The 17,408-nt window shown below is 45.0% G+C and overlaps 1 protein-coding gene across 2 annotated transcripts in view; it reads left to right on the top strand.

The window, feature by feature from the left end:
• STAC (SH3 and cysteine rich domain) overlaps positions 1-17,408 on the top strand; it is a 148,593-nt gene that overhangs the window by 51,469 nt on the left and 79,716 nt on the right. The window contains exon 2 of one of the 2 annotated variants that reach the window (XM_058554781.1): positions 13,660-13,939. In XM_058554781.1, coding sequence (XP_058410764.1) covers positions 13,660-13,939 — 280 coding nt within the window. The remainder of the gene's footprint in view (positions 1-13,659; positions 13,940-17,408) is intronic. The other variant, XM_058554790.1, reaches the window with a different exon arrangement.

The raw sequence follows: 17,408 nt of genomic DNA on the forward strand, positions 1-17,408 counted from the left end.
TTTTCTGAAGAAGAGATACAGGTGGCCAACAGGCACATGAAAAGATGCTCAACATCACTAATCATCATGGAAATGCAAATAAAAACCACAATGAGATACCACCTCACACCTGTCAGAATGGCTATTATCAAGAAGACAAAAAAATAACAAGTCTGGCGAGGATGTGGAGAAAAGGGAACACTTGTGCACTGTTGGTGGGAATGTAAATTGGTGCAGCCACTATGGAAAACAGTATGGAGGTTCCTCAAAAAATTAAAAATAGAACTACTATATGATCCAGCAATTCCACTTCTGGGTATTTATCCAAAGAAAACAAAAACACTAATTCAAAGAGATATATGTACCCCTATGTTAATTGCAGCATTATTTATAATAGCCAAGATGTGGAAGCAACCTAGGTGTCCATTGATAAGTGAATGGATAAAGAATATGTGGTATATGTGTGTGTGTGTGTGCATATATATATATATATATATATATATACAATGGAATATTACTCACCTATAAAAAAGAATGAAATCTTGCCATTTGCAGCAACATGGGGGGACCAGAGGGTATTAAGCTAAGTGAAATAAGTCAGACAGAGAAAGATAATACCATATGATTTCACTCATGTGTGGAATCTAAAAAACAACACAATCAAACAAATAAAACAAAATAGAAACAGACTCATAGATACAGGAAACAAACTGGTGGTTACCAGAGGCAGGAGGAGTTGGGGGGCGGTGAAATAGGTAAAGGAGATTAAGAGGTACAAACTTCCAGTTATAAAATAAATAAGTCATGGGGATGTAAAGTACAGCATAGGGAATATAATCAATAATATTATAATAACTTTGTATGGTACCTAGACTTATCGTGATGATCATTTCGTAATGTATATAAATATTGAACACTATGATGTACACCTGAAACTAATAGGATATTGTATGTCAATTATACTTCAGTTTAAAAAAAAAGAGATAATCAGAGCAGATAGATGCTCCTTGTGACCTGCCAAGGTCCCACCATGCACCTACTCTGGCTTCATCCACCTGCAGGGGGAAGTCTTGAAGTGGTGTAGTACATTTTAGAACCTGCTCAGAGCCTTCACATCTCTCTTTCTCTCTCTGTCTGTCCCTGAGGGCCGACATATGTACTCTAGAAGATGCTCCCTCCCCTTGCATATCCTCAGGTCACATTAGGGCTGTACCCTAGTTTTATGGGTTTAACCCTCTCATCAGTCTTGCTTGACCACTATTGCAGCTCTTCAGCCTTGAATGTGTGCCCCCACCTCTCCCTGCCCCGTTTGAATTTAAGGGGTGGAACTTTTGCTTTGGTTTCAAGACTCAGGGTCAACAGGAACACATTCATCTGTTTCCCTCTGTTCCAAACCCTCACACTGCAGACTGGCCCGATACACTCATGTGCCCATTCTGGTTTCTTGAACCCAGCCCCTGCCTAACCCAGGCAGATAATCCTGCCTAACTCCTGGAAGATAAGCGTATAAGAATAGGTTATAAAGGGAGAAACTAGGAGCCTTAACACAGAGGAAAAGGGTCAGAGTTGTTGTGGTTTGGAGAGGAGAGAGGAACACAGGAGACATTTTCAAAGGAAAGGGGATTGGCCTTGGTTATAGGCAGAAAATGGGGTTCAAGATTAGAAACAGGAAAACTCAGAGTCTTCTTCCAGAAGATTGTTCAAGGCCCAAAAGACTGAAAGGATGATCCTTCTTTAATTTTCTTACCACTAAATGTGGAGAATTCAAACACGTAAGGTAGGTAATCCTTCATTCAATCACTTACTCAACATAAAATGCCTAGCCCGTGCCAAAACCTATACCTGTGTGTCAGAGATACAAAGATGAAAAGAATAGTCCTTGACCTCAGTGTGAAAAATAAAAAGATGCAAAATGTTAATTGTAGTGATGTACTGCTACAGGTTATGATAGACTGATGATAACACACCTGGAAGCACAGAATATTGAACTCTATGTAGAGAAGTCAGAGAAAGCTTGGAGCAGGGCGTCAGAAGCAATATTGGAGCTGAGACTTAGATAGTGAGCAGAAGGTCTTCAGGAAAAAATGTGAGGAAGGACATTCCAGGCAAAACAGCATGGACAAGCCAATGTACCCAAGTTTCTATTCTTATTACCCAGCGTAATCCACGGCCAGGCCTTTTCGTCATGTGAGACATTAGAAACACTACAGAAATCTCCTCAGTGCAGCTCTTTCTGATTGGAATTGATAGCTCTAGGAGCACAATGTTTCACTCAGCAAGCTTTTACTGAGCGTTGTGTTAATTTGCTAGGGCTGCCATAACAAAACACTACAGACTGAGTGGCTTACACATTTATCTTCTCAGAGCTCTGGAGACTAGAAGTCCAAGATCAAGGTGCTGGTTTCTCCTGCAGCTTGCAAATGGCCACCTTCTCACTGTGTCTTCACGTGGCCTTTTCTCTGGTGCGTGCATCCCTGGTGTCTCTTTATATGTCCAAATTTCCTCTTCTTATACACCAGTCAGATTGAATTAGGGCCCACTCTAAAGGCCTCATTTTACCTTAATAACCTACTTAAAGGCCCTGTCCCCAAATACAGTCACCTTCTGAGGCATTGGGGGTTAGGGCTTCAATATATGGATTTGGGGGGCACAGTGCAGCCCATAATAAGTACTTACTATTTGCAAGGCATTATGGGAGGTGGTGTTAATAAATGAAGCCTAGCATACTACTTAAGTGTAAACACTTTTGTTCCTTGGTTCATCACTTAATCAATGGAACCATTTAATATATGAATCAGAATCAAGAAGGGTCCACACTTTAAACTCCTCATTTGCCCTTGAAACAGTTTTTCCACCTTTTAGACAGCCATCATTTTTTCATTTTCCCTGTTTTTCATTGGTCTTCCTAGGGCCCAGCCCTCTCTCTGCTCATGGGAAGAAAAAACAATAATGTGGTCCCTGGGGCTGGATCCTTCCTCCCAGGCTGTCCCAACAACAACAGCAGCAACAACACGCAGAGAGGGACTGGCCACTGCTGGACATGCTGAGGAATGGCAGCCACAGCGTCAGACAGCCCGGTGTGACTTCCTCTTGATGGGCCAGATGGTTCAGTTCCAGCCTCTGTGCCTCTTGGTCAGGCAGGCCCTCAATAACAGGATTCCAAGGATGAGTAGTATACTCTGAAATGCGCCGTATAATCCAGGTGCTGAGTCCTCAAGCCCTCTTCATCATTCTCCCTGAAAAAGAACCCTCTCACCAAAAAGTTAGTGAGCAATACAGACTTTACTAAAGATTTTAAGAGGAGGTTTACAATGCACACCCCATTCAGTAGTTCTCTTACTCAAAAATTTGTTACCACCCCTAAATCCATACCCCCCCTAATTTATTTCCTCTCAGCCCTTTCCCACACAGCTCCCTATGGCAGCCTGCCCCACCCCCCATTCACCTCTACAATACATTGTAGTGCAGCTCCATCCCTCAACCTGCAAACCTTGCTCTTCTCAGTAGCCCCCAGAACAAAGGGCTCTATTTTGTTATTATTACTATTATTATTATTATTATTATTATTATTATTATTATTATTATTGAGTTTGGTCCTTGAGGTACCATCTTCCCTCGCCAGGTGTCTTCTCAAAGTATTTCTTCTGAGCACGTGTAGTACTCTTTCCCAAGAGGAATCTTGACCCCTCTCTGAGGGTGATACAATCACCCCTGTATTGTTGCACTGGCATCCACACACAGGGGAAAGGATAAAATCAGTTCCTTCCAGCCTCATGCTAACCAGAAATGTCAGTGGTGTGGTGTATTTCAAGATGTTAAGAGTTGCAGAGAGGCCCCTGAGTGCCAGGACTGTGCCAGGGACTTTAGGTGCTTTATCTCACTTACTCCTGATGACAAACCTGCAAGGGAAGTGTTATTGTCCCCATTTCATAGATGGGGAAGCTAGAGCTCAGAGAAGTTAAATAACTTTCCTGTGCTCACACTGCTGGACCCCCACAAAGCTGGGAAGGGCAGCGAAGTCGTTCTGACCCATAGCCTCAAGCTCTCCACTGTGTCTCATCCTTAGGTTTGAAAGGCTCCTCTGTCCCTGTACATAAGATGATCCTTAAAATTTTTCCTCCCCATTACGCATCTCATCTTCTGTAGTCCTTGAGCATGTCACTTAACATTTTTTGTCCCATTTTCTTCAACTGTAAAATGGAGATATTTGCCCTGCTGCACTCACGGGGCTGTTTTATGGAAAGGTATATTAAATAAAAATTGTACACGTGTGTATGTATATTGCTGTACTGAGAAAGTGAAGTGTTACCATCTTGAGGGTTGCCATTGAACAAGATCTAGCCAATGTCACAACTCAAGCTTAAACAGGACTGTTTTTAGGACAAGACAAAAATCCCACAACATCTAGGATTTTTGGAAGGGAAGATGATGGTGCCTGAGGAAATTGGTGATCTTGAATTCTCTAGTGAAGAAGAATAGGTGAGAAGTAGCCAGGACTTCCATGATAGTGCATTCTTCCTGTCCCAGCAACTGTGACCTTGGGAGCTACATAGAAACTTCTTTGGAGAAAGTATGGCAGCCAGCCTTAGGGCACAGAGAGAGCAGACTGTTAATTTGTCCTTCCCAGGGTATCTCTCTGATGGTACTCTCTTCACTCTAATGCACCCAGATCCTACCCCAACTTGATCTTCTTTATACACTGCTTTCATCAAGGCTACCGCTGCCTTATAGAAAGTCTGCAGTGAGTCTTTGTGGGTTACCATACTGTCTACACTCTTTCTACCTGGCCGCCATCATTACCTGGAACACCCCCCCACACACGCCCATGCACACTTCCTTACTTGCTGCTATTTCCCCGTCTTGGCCAACATACTCAGATTACCAGTGAGGCCAGGCTTTTCAGTAAGGGTTTACTGGACAACTAGTATGTTTGCAGCCCTATTGTAAGCACCGCTGAAATCCTGTGGGGACCCCAGAACACTTGCTCATCTATACTCACTCCTGCTTCCATATCTAAATCTCCCATCTGGCTATATTTCCTCCTGTTCATTCAGTCAGTCCATCAGTCTGCCAGGCAGTCACTTAACAAATGTGTACAGAAGTTAAGAGCTTGACTCTGAAGTCAAACTGGTGCCTGGTTCTAGTCTTGACTCTACCACATTTGCTGAGTACATTTAGGCACATTACTTCACTTTTCTCTGCCTCCACCTCCTTATCCATAAAATAGAGATAGTATTCTTTCTCGTAGGGTTAGCATGAAGATCAAAAGATAGCCCATGTAAATCCTTAGGATGGAGTCTGGTGTATAATAAGAGTGCAATAATTATTTCCTGGCATAATTAATATCATTACTATGTGCCAGGCACTGTGCTACATATTGAAAGCAGTCTCGTGTTCTGGAGGAGAACCCAGAGCAGAAGGACAGTGACTCATCTCCATGCTGCACACTGGGATCACACAGGAGAGAAGGTCCCGATCTTCCTGCAGGGAAGGCCAGGCAAGATGCCAGAGACAAGTTAAGCAGTTGAGGAGAATCTGGCATTTTCCAGGTAGACTGAAAGCCCCTTCGAGACAGAACAAAGGCACTGAAGGCTTTCAAATCGTTGAAAATCTTTGGGCTGCTCTTAGTGTGTCTGTGTGCCTGGGGTGAAGGAGGGGTGACTAGAGATAATGCTGGGCAGGTGAATGGCCCCCATCCATCAGGAAGGGTCTTGTATCCCACAGTAAGGATCCTGGATATAATCTAGAAGTGAGGGGGGCCACTGAAGCACTTAGTTGAATTGTATGTTTTAAAGTCGATTCATCCTTCAAGATTTGAAAGAGTGTCTGACTATTCCAGCCCCCATTGATAGCTCCTTTTCTGACATATTAGAGTAGGCCATGATCAAAATACTCTACTTATCACTTAATAATATAAATATAGGGTCTTGTGGGACCAGCCCTGTGGCGCAAGTGGTTAAGTGCGCACATTCCGCTGTGTCGGCCCGGGATCCACCGGTTCGGATCCCGGGCGCGCACCGACGCACTGCTTGGCAAGCCATGCTGTGGCGGCATCCCATGTAAAGTGGAGGAAGATGGGCACGGATGTTAGCCCAGGGCCAGTCTTCCTCAGCAAAAAAGAGGAGGATTGGCAGATGTTAGCACAAGGCTGATCTCCTCACAAAAAAAAAAAAAATATATATATATATATATGTATATATATACATATATATATATATATAGGGTCTTGTGTCACCCTCGGATAGTTTTAAGCATTTCTACTTGTCTCCAGAGTTAGATCTTAGACTTCCTATAGGTAGAGACTATTCAAAGTCTTTTGTATTCCCTCACTGTGCTGACTTGCCAGAGCTGGAAGGGAACTTGGCAGCCACTGAGCTCATCCTCTCCATTTATTGATAGAACCCAAGCCAAGGACCTTGAGGGACCTGCCCAAGCTACACAGCTCATTGGTGGCCGAGCATGCAATTGGTCATACTCAATAACTGCTGCTTACTGATATATTCATTAACTGGTTTTTGCAGCTGGTTGTGACAGAGTCAGGTGGATGTAAGAAGACTATTTCCGACTTTGAAGTCGCCACTCAAACTAAAGCAAATCAGGACCTAGAACATATTGTGCTTGCCTTAAAGGGAATCTGTGGATGGTTAAAAATGTGGATGCAAGTTAATCCTCATCGTGAGCATTACGTTTCTCAAGACCCCATTACTCACTCTCTACCGGTAGCGCCCTGGATAAAATGTTAGGGGCGAGTGTGGGAAGAGCTCTGACAAACTATAGCATCAGCCGAAATTGGAATAAATGTAGTGAATCTGAATGGCTGATGGAGTGCGAAGGGAGCGGAGTTTCAGAGGCAACGCACAGGGGCTGCTACGCCGCAGCATGACAAATAACTTATTTCCTCAATTCTTAGATGTCATCAATTGCTTTAATAATATCTCTTTAAGAAAAAAAAGAAAAGAAAGAGCATTTCAATTGAAGACATATTCCTATTTTAGAAAAGTTAAAATGTGAAAAAGAAAAAAAGTGTTTATCTTAAAATCAAAGGTGTAGATCACATATGAGCATCAAGGATGAGACATTTGCCTGTGGAAAGTTCTCCGATGACCTCATTTCAATTCAGAAGCAAAAGCCAGTGCATGATTGGTGTGGTCTTAAATAGCGAAAGAAATGTCTGTAGAGGGAACTTTATGGTTAAATGTAAACAGGCAGGAAACTGAGCTGACGTGGTGACTGTGCCTCCTGATTTATGCCTGTGTGGGCAGAGACTTGTTTGCTCCAGAACCGCCCCTTTCCCACATAGTGTGGACTTTAGATCCTGGCTGAAATGATCAAGCGTGTGCTGGTTAATTAACTTTTTGTGCCACTGCAGAACAGACTGGTAAATCAATACGCATGTCGTGGCAGTCACCTTCAGGCTGTAATTCTGTGTTCCATTGCTCTAATGACGCCTGATTTCTGCCTTCCCTAATTAATTGCCATGGGTGTGTTGCTCGACATGGCAACCACATAGATTATTACTAAAATTCCAGCTGCACCAGGAAGATAACGCACGTTAAGCAGAGGAATTTTACTAAGAAGAGGTCAAGGGTGGGAGACATTCTCATGAAAGTCCATTTGGCTTAAGGGGCTTTGGAGTTAGAGAGACCTGTACACGGATCTTCATTCTGCAACTTACTAGCCATTTAACTTTGGGTTTTGGTTGTCTCAGCCATAGAATAAGGTAATAACCTGAAACAGACCCTCTGTGCCGCCCTCCCATCCTTCAGCGGTGCCTTGCTCTAGTCCTTTCACTCTCTACTCTCTGATACAGCTATTCCACATCTTCCCTCACTTCCAGCTTCCAACATCTCCTCCCTCTACCTCCCCTTTCCACTCACTCAGGAGATAGACTTGTTTCTGTCTTCACTGAGAAAATAGAAGCAATGAAAAAATAAGATCCATTTCCAACCAGCACCATCTTTACCAGCCTGTCTGCATCTCTCTCTTTATGGATAAACTACTTCATTCCAATCTAAAGTCAACTCTTCCTCCAGTGTACTGCATCTCACCTCCTCTCATCTACTCCAGGACATCCCTCCAGCATTTCCCTCCTCTCTCTTCTGCAGCATCAGATTAAGAACATGCTGAAATAATCTTCCGTATTGAAACAAAACAAAACAAAAAACCACCTTTGATGCTACATCCCCCTCCTCTTTTCACTGATCTCCTCTATAACAAAACTGCCCATGCTCACTACCTCCACTCACTCCCCTCCAGCCATTCTTTCCTGAAATCTTGTCAGTGGTTTTCACCCCACTAATTCGCTGGATCTGCTGCTGTTAAGGCCCCCCAAAGACATTCCCTTAGCCAACCCCTAAACCTCACATTACTTAACATATAAGCATCATTTGATGCTGCTGGGTATTCTCTCTTTCTTGAATCATTTTCTTCCCTTAGCTTCAAAACATCCGTCTCTTTTGTCCTTCTCTTTCCTCACCAGCCTCTCCTCAGATTTCTTTGTTTGTCCTCTTAATCTTCTTGACCTCTAAATATTAGAGCACTCCAGGTCTCTGTGCTCGGATTACTTCTCTTCACTGTCTGCACTAACAGCGTAGTGATCTTATCTAGTCTCATCGCTTTAAATACCGTATTTAATTGATATGCTCATGACTCCCAAATGTATTACTCCAGCTTGGACCTCTCCACCGAATCCCAGAATCATATATCCAGCTGCCTACTTGGTAGCTCCACTTGAATCCCAAATAACCATTTCAAACTTAACTTATCTGAAACTCAACTCTGATCCCCACCGCACTTCCTTACACCAACTTGCTTCTTCTCCAGTATCTTCCTTTCAGTAAATGGCCCCTCCATTCACCCAGTTGCTCAAGCCAAAAACCTTGAAATCATTCTTGACTCCCCTCTTTCCTTCATGCTCCATATCCAATCCCTCAACAAACCCAGTGGGTTCTACCTTCAAAATGTACCCCAAATTCAACAGAAGCCAGAGTAACCCTTTTAAAATAAAAGTCAGAACTTGTCACTTCCCTGCTCAAAACCATCATCCTTAGCAAAATTCTAAAGCCCTTGCAGTGATCTGTAAGGCCTAGCATGAAGCTGGCCCTTGACCTCTCTACCCTTTCTCTCCCTCATCGTCTGCTCCAGACACGCTGACCTCCTGGTATTCCTCAAACACACCCACCTTGCGCTCTTGTCGGGGCCTTTGGCCTTGGTTTCCCCACTACCCAGAATGCTCTTCTCCAGAGGATCTCATACCCTCACTTCCTTCATGTCTCTGCTCCAATGTCACCTGTAGAGAAGCCTTACTTGTCACTTTCTAAATCCTGACTCTGCTTTTATTTTCTTCACAGCCCTTATCCTTATCCAAATTTATATTATATACATCTTTGATTATTTGTTTATTTTCTATCTCTACCCACTAGACCTTAAAACCTTAAGGGGAAGGATTTTACTTTTTTGACCGCTGGATCCCCAAAGCCAAGGGCTTTGCCGGGCTCATAGTGGTGGCACAGTAAATATTCATTGAATGAATTATTTAATGAATGAATGAATGATCTCTTACTCATAGGGTTGCTAGGATGATTACATGAAGTAAACTATATAGAGTAGTTTCTAGCACATGGTAAAGTACTCAAGAATATCTGTTCCTTCTACTATTATTATTATTTTAAAAATGGAGCTGGGCTGTGGCAGTGGTGTGTGGAAGCTAATCATTTTGTGACATCTGCTATTATCAAGGTTTGCTTCTATTTCTGCATTTCATATGTTCCCATCTGGCCTCTGCTCTTTTAGGGATAATTGGAGAAAGCATGTTCCTTTGAGCTCACTGCTCAGACTTTGTTTAACTTGTAGGCATTACTTTTAAGCTGTCCACTTGAATAAGAAATGTCACATTGGCTTCCAAGGCAAATTCTCCAGCTCTGCAGGCTGGCAAGCTCCAAAGGTCTCACACAATTTTCAGCCATATCCCACAGGCCAAGAAAAATGCTACAGATTTCTTGGCATCATACTTAACTTCTGGGGAACAAAGAATACCACATATAACGGAAGGGTTTTAAGGAAGAAATAAAGCACCTGACCACAGGAGGGAGACCAGACTGGACGTCTGTCTGTGTGTAGGCGTCACTCCGTTGCTTTCCCTATCCTGGCAGCAGAAGGCCATACAGTGACATCTGATGCTCCCCTTTGATAAACAAGGCATGCTCCTTTATTATTTTTCAGAAATTTTAAATATGTAAAATAAAGGAAGCAGCTCCCAAAAAGCAGATTTGCTTTCCCACTCTTCATCCCTTCTCATCCTCGCTGACCACCAGAAGTAGTTCCATCCCCCTAGGGGTGAGGCGTAGCTCTCCTCCATCCCCCAATCCATCCTCTGTCAACTCACCACTCACCAGCATGGGGTTTAGAGGAAGGCAGATTTAATTTTGAACCCTGGTCTTGACTCTCATAAGCTGTGTGACCATGGGTAAGTTCCTTAACCTCTCTCAGCCTCCATTTCTTCAGGGGTAAAATAACAATGTCTTCAATGAATGGTTGGAAAGATGAAGAAGAATCACCTTGTGAAGCACTTGGCCCAGCTCCACACTCCCAGCTCCCTGCTCCCGTGTTCTGCCCCATCATCCTCCTTCCATTTGTACCGTGGAGAATTCTCAGCTGTCTCTGAGATGTTATCCTCTGAGACCTTCACAGCTGTGCCCTGATATAATCAGGGTAGGTGTGATTGTTCTATTTTTGAGACAAGGCTAGCCAATTTATTGAACCATCTGAGCTCCATGGGGGAAAAACAGAAGGTGAATTTACTTTTTTATGTAATGGTATTTGCTTTGATAAACCTCCCTCCCCCTGGGTTGCACAGCCTGTGACCAAATGTTGGCAGATTCCTCAACTCCCTGGTCACCTTAATTTATTAAAATCAGTCTAAAATAAAACTCCAATCTCATCTCCTTTAAGTCTCCTTTCTTCCAGCACCAGTCCAGTTTATAGCTGGAAGCACTTGAAGTGAAGAAGGTCTGTTCTTCTCCTTTGCTGCTTCCAGGTCCTCACCTTGGTGTGACTGAGTCTCAATGAGTGACTGTTTCATAACCTCCTCTCACCTAGTTTTGCCAGAGATGGAGAGTCCTCTTCAAAACAAGTGCTGTGCTCCCAAGGGCTTCTGGTTCCATATCAGTCAGGATGTGCTAGGTTATGATACAGTAACAAACAACTCCAAAGGAAATCCAGAGCACCTCCTTCCTTCTCCTTCTTCGGCAACTCCAGCTCCTCTGGTGGGTTTGGGCTGTGGGGCAGAGGGAAGAGATAAGAGTCTTTGCTGGCCCACTGTTTCTGACCTTTCTAGGGAGGTCGTTGCTGCTTCTCTGGCTAGCCCTTTCTGGTTGATGATGCCCCGTTGTTGGCCTTAGTAGTGCTTCTCTAGAGGGTCCTGCAGTGCCTCCTGCTGTGTGGCTCCCTGAAGTGTGGAGCTGGCTTCACACGGCCACTGCCAACTTCAAATGGGCAATGAAGTCCAATCCCACTTCATGTGGGGAAGGTGGGGAGAACAGCATTGTAGGCTGTGTACACATACTAGATACCCAACTTAATGGTTTAAAACACTAGCCATCTCTAGTTGATGATTCTGTGGGTTGACAATTTGAGCGTGACTCAGCTGGACAGTTCCTCCGGTGTCATCTAGACTCCTTTATTCCCTGCAGGGAAGCGGGGTGGCTCTGTTCTGGAGTCTTATTCGAGTGATAGGAGGTAACTGGACCATGTATCTCTCATCATCCTTCAGGTTGGGTTTGTTCATATGGCAGTTTGGCAGGTTTCCAAGAGGGACAACAGAAGCATGCAAGGTATCTTGAGTTCTGGGCTTGGAACTGGGTTAAAGTTGCTTCTGCCACCTTCTATTGGTCAAATTCTCAAAATCAACGAAACTCAAGGAGTGGGGAAACATGCTCCACCTTTAATAGGAGGAGCTGCACAGTCCATTCCAAAGGGGAATGGGGAAGGGGAAGGGTAGAGAACTGTGACATTTTTGCAGTCTACCCCAAGCATTAATGACCACCACATATTTCTGGTCTTCTGACTGAGAGGTTAGAGGGTTGATGCAGAGGTGACTAGGCTTGGCAAAGCCAGGTCAACTCATCTTCTATGTCCGTTAAGGGTGTTTGACCACACTTGATGGATGCCTTTATTAGAAGAGTGTGCTTAGCACCTTTTTATCTGCAGCTTTGGGCCATAGACATTAATTCCAGGCAATAGGCAGAGTCCGCATGGATATTCAATTACAAAAGGAAACTAGCTTAAAGTTGAAGTGACCTATTGCAGTTCATGCAGCTACTATGTGTTTCATTTCTTTTGTCTGGGCGGAGAGAAAACTATGTAGTAAGGGCTGGTGATAAAAAAGCAGAGTAAATACCAGAGACTTTTAAAAGGCCACTTGGCTGGGATGAACAGAGCAAGGTAGCTGGTGGTGCAAGCTGTCATCAGGATCCGGAATCTGCCAGTCCCTGGAGCGCATGACAAGGAGCTTTTCTTTAAATTTAAGAACAAAGGAGGGCCCCCCTCCGGTGGCATAGTGGTTAAGTTTGCATGCTCCACTTTGGCGGCCCAGGGTTTGCCGGTTCGAATCCTGGGCGCGGACCTACTCACTGCTCATCAAGCCATGCTGAGGCGGCGTCCCACATAGAAGAACTAGAAGGACCTACAACTAGGATATACAACTATGTACTGGGACTTTGGGGAGAAAAAAGAAAAGAAAAAGAGGAAAATTGGCAACAGATTTAGCTCAGGGCCAATCTTCCTCAAAAAAATCTTTAATTAAAAAAAATAAAGAAAACAAGAAAGTTGTTTAAAAAAAAAGAAAACAAAGGACACCATGAAGGATCCTAAACAACAGGCTCACGTGCTCACATCTGTGTTTCCAAAAGATCTCTCTAGCTCCAGTGTGAAGACTGGATTGGAAGTGAAGACTGGACCAAACCCAGACCTTTCTTTCAGAAGTTAGTGCTTTTTCAAACCCGTTTTGGTGCCTTTTCATAAGTCCCAAAGGCAAAGGAGAAATGGTCTGGTTTGCTGTGGCCAAAAACAAGTGACAGGGCTGGGGGAAGAGCAGAGAAAGTCGAACAGATAATCGCACACTGTGTCCTCCTCACTCACTCACACACATACACACTCACACACGCACACGTTACTTATCCATATGCTTCAGACCCAAGCAGGCTTGAGAGTTTCTGGTTTGTGTTCTGTGGATAGTTTAGCCAGATTGATTCTGAGTCAGACAGTGGCTGCTAAGTGACCATAAGAGAAAAAGGCCAACAGTATCACAGACCCAGGCTTTGAGCCCAGGAAATCATACACTTAAAATTTCCAGTGATTCAAATTCAAAAGGCAAATGATGTTAACAACCCAATGTCATGAGACATTTTGACAGCACATTGGTGGGACCTCAAAGAGGCAAGGAGGAGGAGCAGGGGCAGAAGCAAAAGCTACATGGGACCTCTTTCTGGCTTGGCAGTGAGTGGGGGCCTGCTGAATTCCCTCTAGGCAGTGACACCACCCCACCCTCACAGGGACCTATATGAGCTCCTGGGGCCTGAGGGTGTCAGTAGGAACAGTGCAGTGCATGGAACAGACCTCACCCCCACAGCATGAGTCTGCATGATCGATCGTAAGAGAGTCTGTTCTGTCGTTGCATTGCAGCTCCAGAAACTAAAACGATCACTTTCTTTCAAGACCAAGAGTTTACGGAGCAAGAGTGCTGACAACTTCTTCCAGCGAACCAGCAGCGACGTGAAGCTGCAGCCGGACATGCTGGCTGAGGTCAGCCCCAGCTCCAGCCCACTCCCTGCTCCCGGAAGCCTGACGTCCACGCCCACCAGGGCTGGCCTGCACCCAGGCGGCGGCGGCAAGGCCCATGCCTTTCAGGAACACATCTTCAAGAAGCCCACCTTCTGTGATGTCTGCAACCACATGATCGTGGGTAAGGCCTTCCCCTGCCCCTTCCTCCAGGTCCCAGCATCCCCTGAGAGCCAAGTGACAGTGGAGTAGCGCGGTCCAGGTCCCGCGTACGGACTCTGAGCCACGGAGATTTACATGCAGGAGGATTGTACGGGAGCATTTGGGGGACAGTGTTTGTGAAAAGGTAAGAGAAGCAGGACTGGGCAGAGGAGAAGTTGGGTTGTGATATAGTCATAACAAAACCTTCAGCTGATCCCCCAGGGAGCTCTAAAGCCCTTTACAGTCACGTTGCATCGAGACTAGAGGTCTGGGACTTTGCACCCCTGCATCACCTTACTGTATATGGGCAGCCCCTGAGGACGGGGCATAATCTTGAACAAAGCAGCTCTTTTTAGCCAAGGAAAATTAGCAGAGAGGGAATCAGGGGAGGCAACCAAGACACTGGGCAGTTGGGGATCGGATTCTTCGGTTCCACATGGGATCGGAGTGAGCATCACAGCATCCACTACAGTGTGCGTGGTGATGTCTAGCTGGCATAGCCTGGGGAGGGGTCTATTCCTTGATGAGTTTCAGGTGAATGACCCAGACAGGCAGGTGTGGGAGGGATGATTCTGGGTCTAGGGAACCTCAGGGAGGCACTGAACCAGGCAGGAAAGGTGATTCAGCCACCACTACAACTCAACCCCGAAAGGGCCCACTCAGGGTACCTCAGAGAAATGGTGGTAGCCTGAGAGTCTTAGGGTTTGTTCCTAGATGAGGAGAATGACCTATAAAATGTTCCAGCTGGAAGGAAAACATAGGCCATTCAGAGCCACATGCACAGATTCCACAGTTCACACTCTTCTGCATCTCCCACATCAGAAACTCAGTGACCAAACGGATGGAGGAAATCATAAAGGGAATTTGGATGGGACTTGGAGTGGATTTAAATCAGCTGTTTAAAGAACAGCAGTATATCCAGGTAGTTGACCAGTCACGAAGAACAAGAGAAAAGGGGAAAGCAGACAGGCCCTTGTTTGCTCTCAGGGGGCATGAGGGCATGATTTACTCCCGGCTAGGAGAAGTTAAAGGGTGGAAGGCTGGAATCAAGAGAGGAAAATGAGGCTGAAAACTAAAGGTGCCAGGCTGATCCAGCTGTGGACTGTCTTCCTGAGATGGTGCTGAAACCCCAGACATGTAGCCAATCAAATGCCTGGAGTGCCTGGAGGAACACTGGGGAAAATGGGTATGGGAGAGAGGCCTTGCCCACCCTCTGGTCTGATGCCAGGCCTATGCTGTGGCTCCTAATCACTTACAGCCTGGATGCCCCAGCATCCAGCTTGGCAATGAATGCTTCAGGGAAGTACGCTTTTAAGATCAAGAGCCTCAGATTCCCCAGCTGGCAGCCACGGCCCAGTGTGGCCCTAGGCAAAAAGCTAATATGATGCTTCATCTTACCTTCCAGCTCCTCTCCCCTGACGCATGCCCCTCCTTCCCAACCCCACCGTCAGCACCAATTTCTGGCAGCCTGGCATCTCTTCTGAGTATGACAGTTGTCTTAGATCAGACTCCCTAGAAGCAGAGACAGGCATTCAAGTGCGCATAATTTATTGAAGGGGTGCTCTCAGGAGAAGGGAGAGGGAGTAGATGGGGCAGGGAAGGAGCTAAACAAGGAAGTGGCCTTAGGTGGATCTCTCTGCACCCTGATCTCGAGAGAGCTCTGACACATGAATTGCATGAGTTGGTCCTACCTTGAGGCAACGAGCCGGCCTTTTGTATCCTGCTGTCAATGGGCTTCCCTCCTCCTCCCAGGACGGTGGTTTCATGACCGTCTGGGCAAAGTGACTCGTGTTCTGCTGAAGGCAATTTTCTGGAGAAAGGGGTAGCTGGGAGTCATTAGCAGCCAGCACATATACCGCCAGTGTATTAGTGGCTTTTTGCTGCTGTAGCAAATTACCACAAACTTAGTGTCTTAAAACAACACAAATTTATTATCTTACAGTTCTAGAGGTCAGAAGTCTGCAATGGGCTTCTGGACTAAAATCAAAGTGTCAGTAGGGCTGCATTCCTTTCTGGAGGCTCTAGGGGAGAATCCGTGTTCTTTCCTTTTCCGGCTTCTGGAGGCTGCCCACTCCTTGGCTTGTGGCCCCTTTCCATGTTCAAAGTTGGCGATGGTAGGTCGCATCTTTCTCACCCTGCCATCTTTTTGGTCCTGACTCTCCTCTTTCTCAAGGACCCTTGTAATTACACTGGACCCACCTGAATAAACCAGGATAATCTTCCCATCTCAAGGTCACCTAATCAGCAACCTTACTTCCATCTGCAGCCTTTATTTTCCCTTGCCCTATAACATAACATATTCACCAATTCTGAGGATTAGGACGTGGACATCTTTGGGAGGCCATTATTCTGCCTCTGCACACCCAGGAAAGGGTATCTGGGCAGGGCCTCAACAGTGTCCACCACAACAGTAGAAGAAAACCTTGGCTGAAGGTCACAAGACTGCCTTTGGTTGATTTTTTTCCCCTCTGGCTCTGAGGCCAATCATGTGATTGTTGTATTCCAGCTGATGGCTTTGCGATGTCACATGATGAGAGGCCATTTTCATTCAAAGTGGGCAGAGAGGTACCTTTCTGTCTGGTGCACAAAGTGGGGAGAATGCTGACCCACATTTTGCTCCTGACTATTCCCATGACATAACTAGCCCCTTCCCTTCCCAGCTAAAATGAGATGAGGAAGTGAGGATGGTAGAAAGACCATGAACATGGAATCAGACGGCCTGGATTTGAGCCCCAGGCAGCTGTGTGACCTAGTGCCAATGACTCACCTTCTCTCAACCTGTGTCCTCATTTTATATGGAGAGGATAATACCACCCTCAGGGTTTTGTATGGATTAATGAACTGGCAGAGGGGAAGTACCAGGCGTCTAATAGGCTCTCAGTAACAGGAGCCCATTGGAGTTGGTATTATTGTCACTATAAATAAAGGGGAAAGTAATCATTACTCTGCTGAGGCAGAGAAAGATATTTGGAGAGTAAACTAATTAGTTTAACAAAAAAATGTTTAAACTTAATAGACATAAATAATTGACAAAAATAATATCCAGATAACAAGAAGTAATTAGCCCCTCATCTACGCAGCAATGTTTAGTGTACACCTTAAAGATTGTCTCTAATTCTGCATTTCATATTTTATGAGGGATATGGACAAGGAAGCAAGTGAGCAAAGAGAGTAATTGAAATGGTGAGTGGTATGTCAAAATAAAATTGTGAGGAAACTCTTTTGAGTTTGGTGTGGAAAGGACTTAGGATTTGCAGCTGTGTTTTAAAATACCATGTTGGAAGAGTCAAGAGCCTCATTCTATGTGGCTTTAGAGGGAAGGGTTGAGAACAAGGAGTAAATCTGAAAGGCAAATTTCAGCGAGAATCTAACCATTTAACTGATGCACTTGACCTGTAATTGAATGGGCTGCCTTGTGAGTGGCAAGTAGTTTAACTTCTGTCAGTTATAGG

Source organism: Diceros bicornis, chromosome 2, assembly GCF_020826845.1.
Source record: "Diceros bicornis minor isolate mBicDic1 chromosome 2, mDicBic1.mat.cur, whole genome shotgun sequence".
Classification (NCBI taxonomy): Eukaryota; Metazoa; Chordata; class Mammalia; order Perissodactyla; family Rhinocerotidae; genus Diceros; species Diceros bicornis.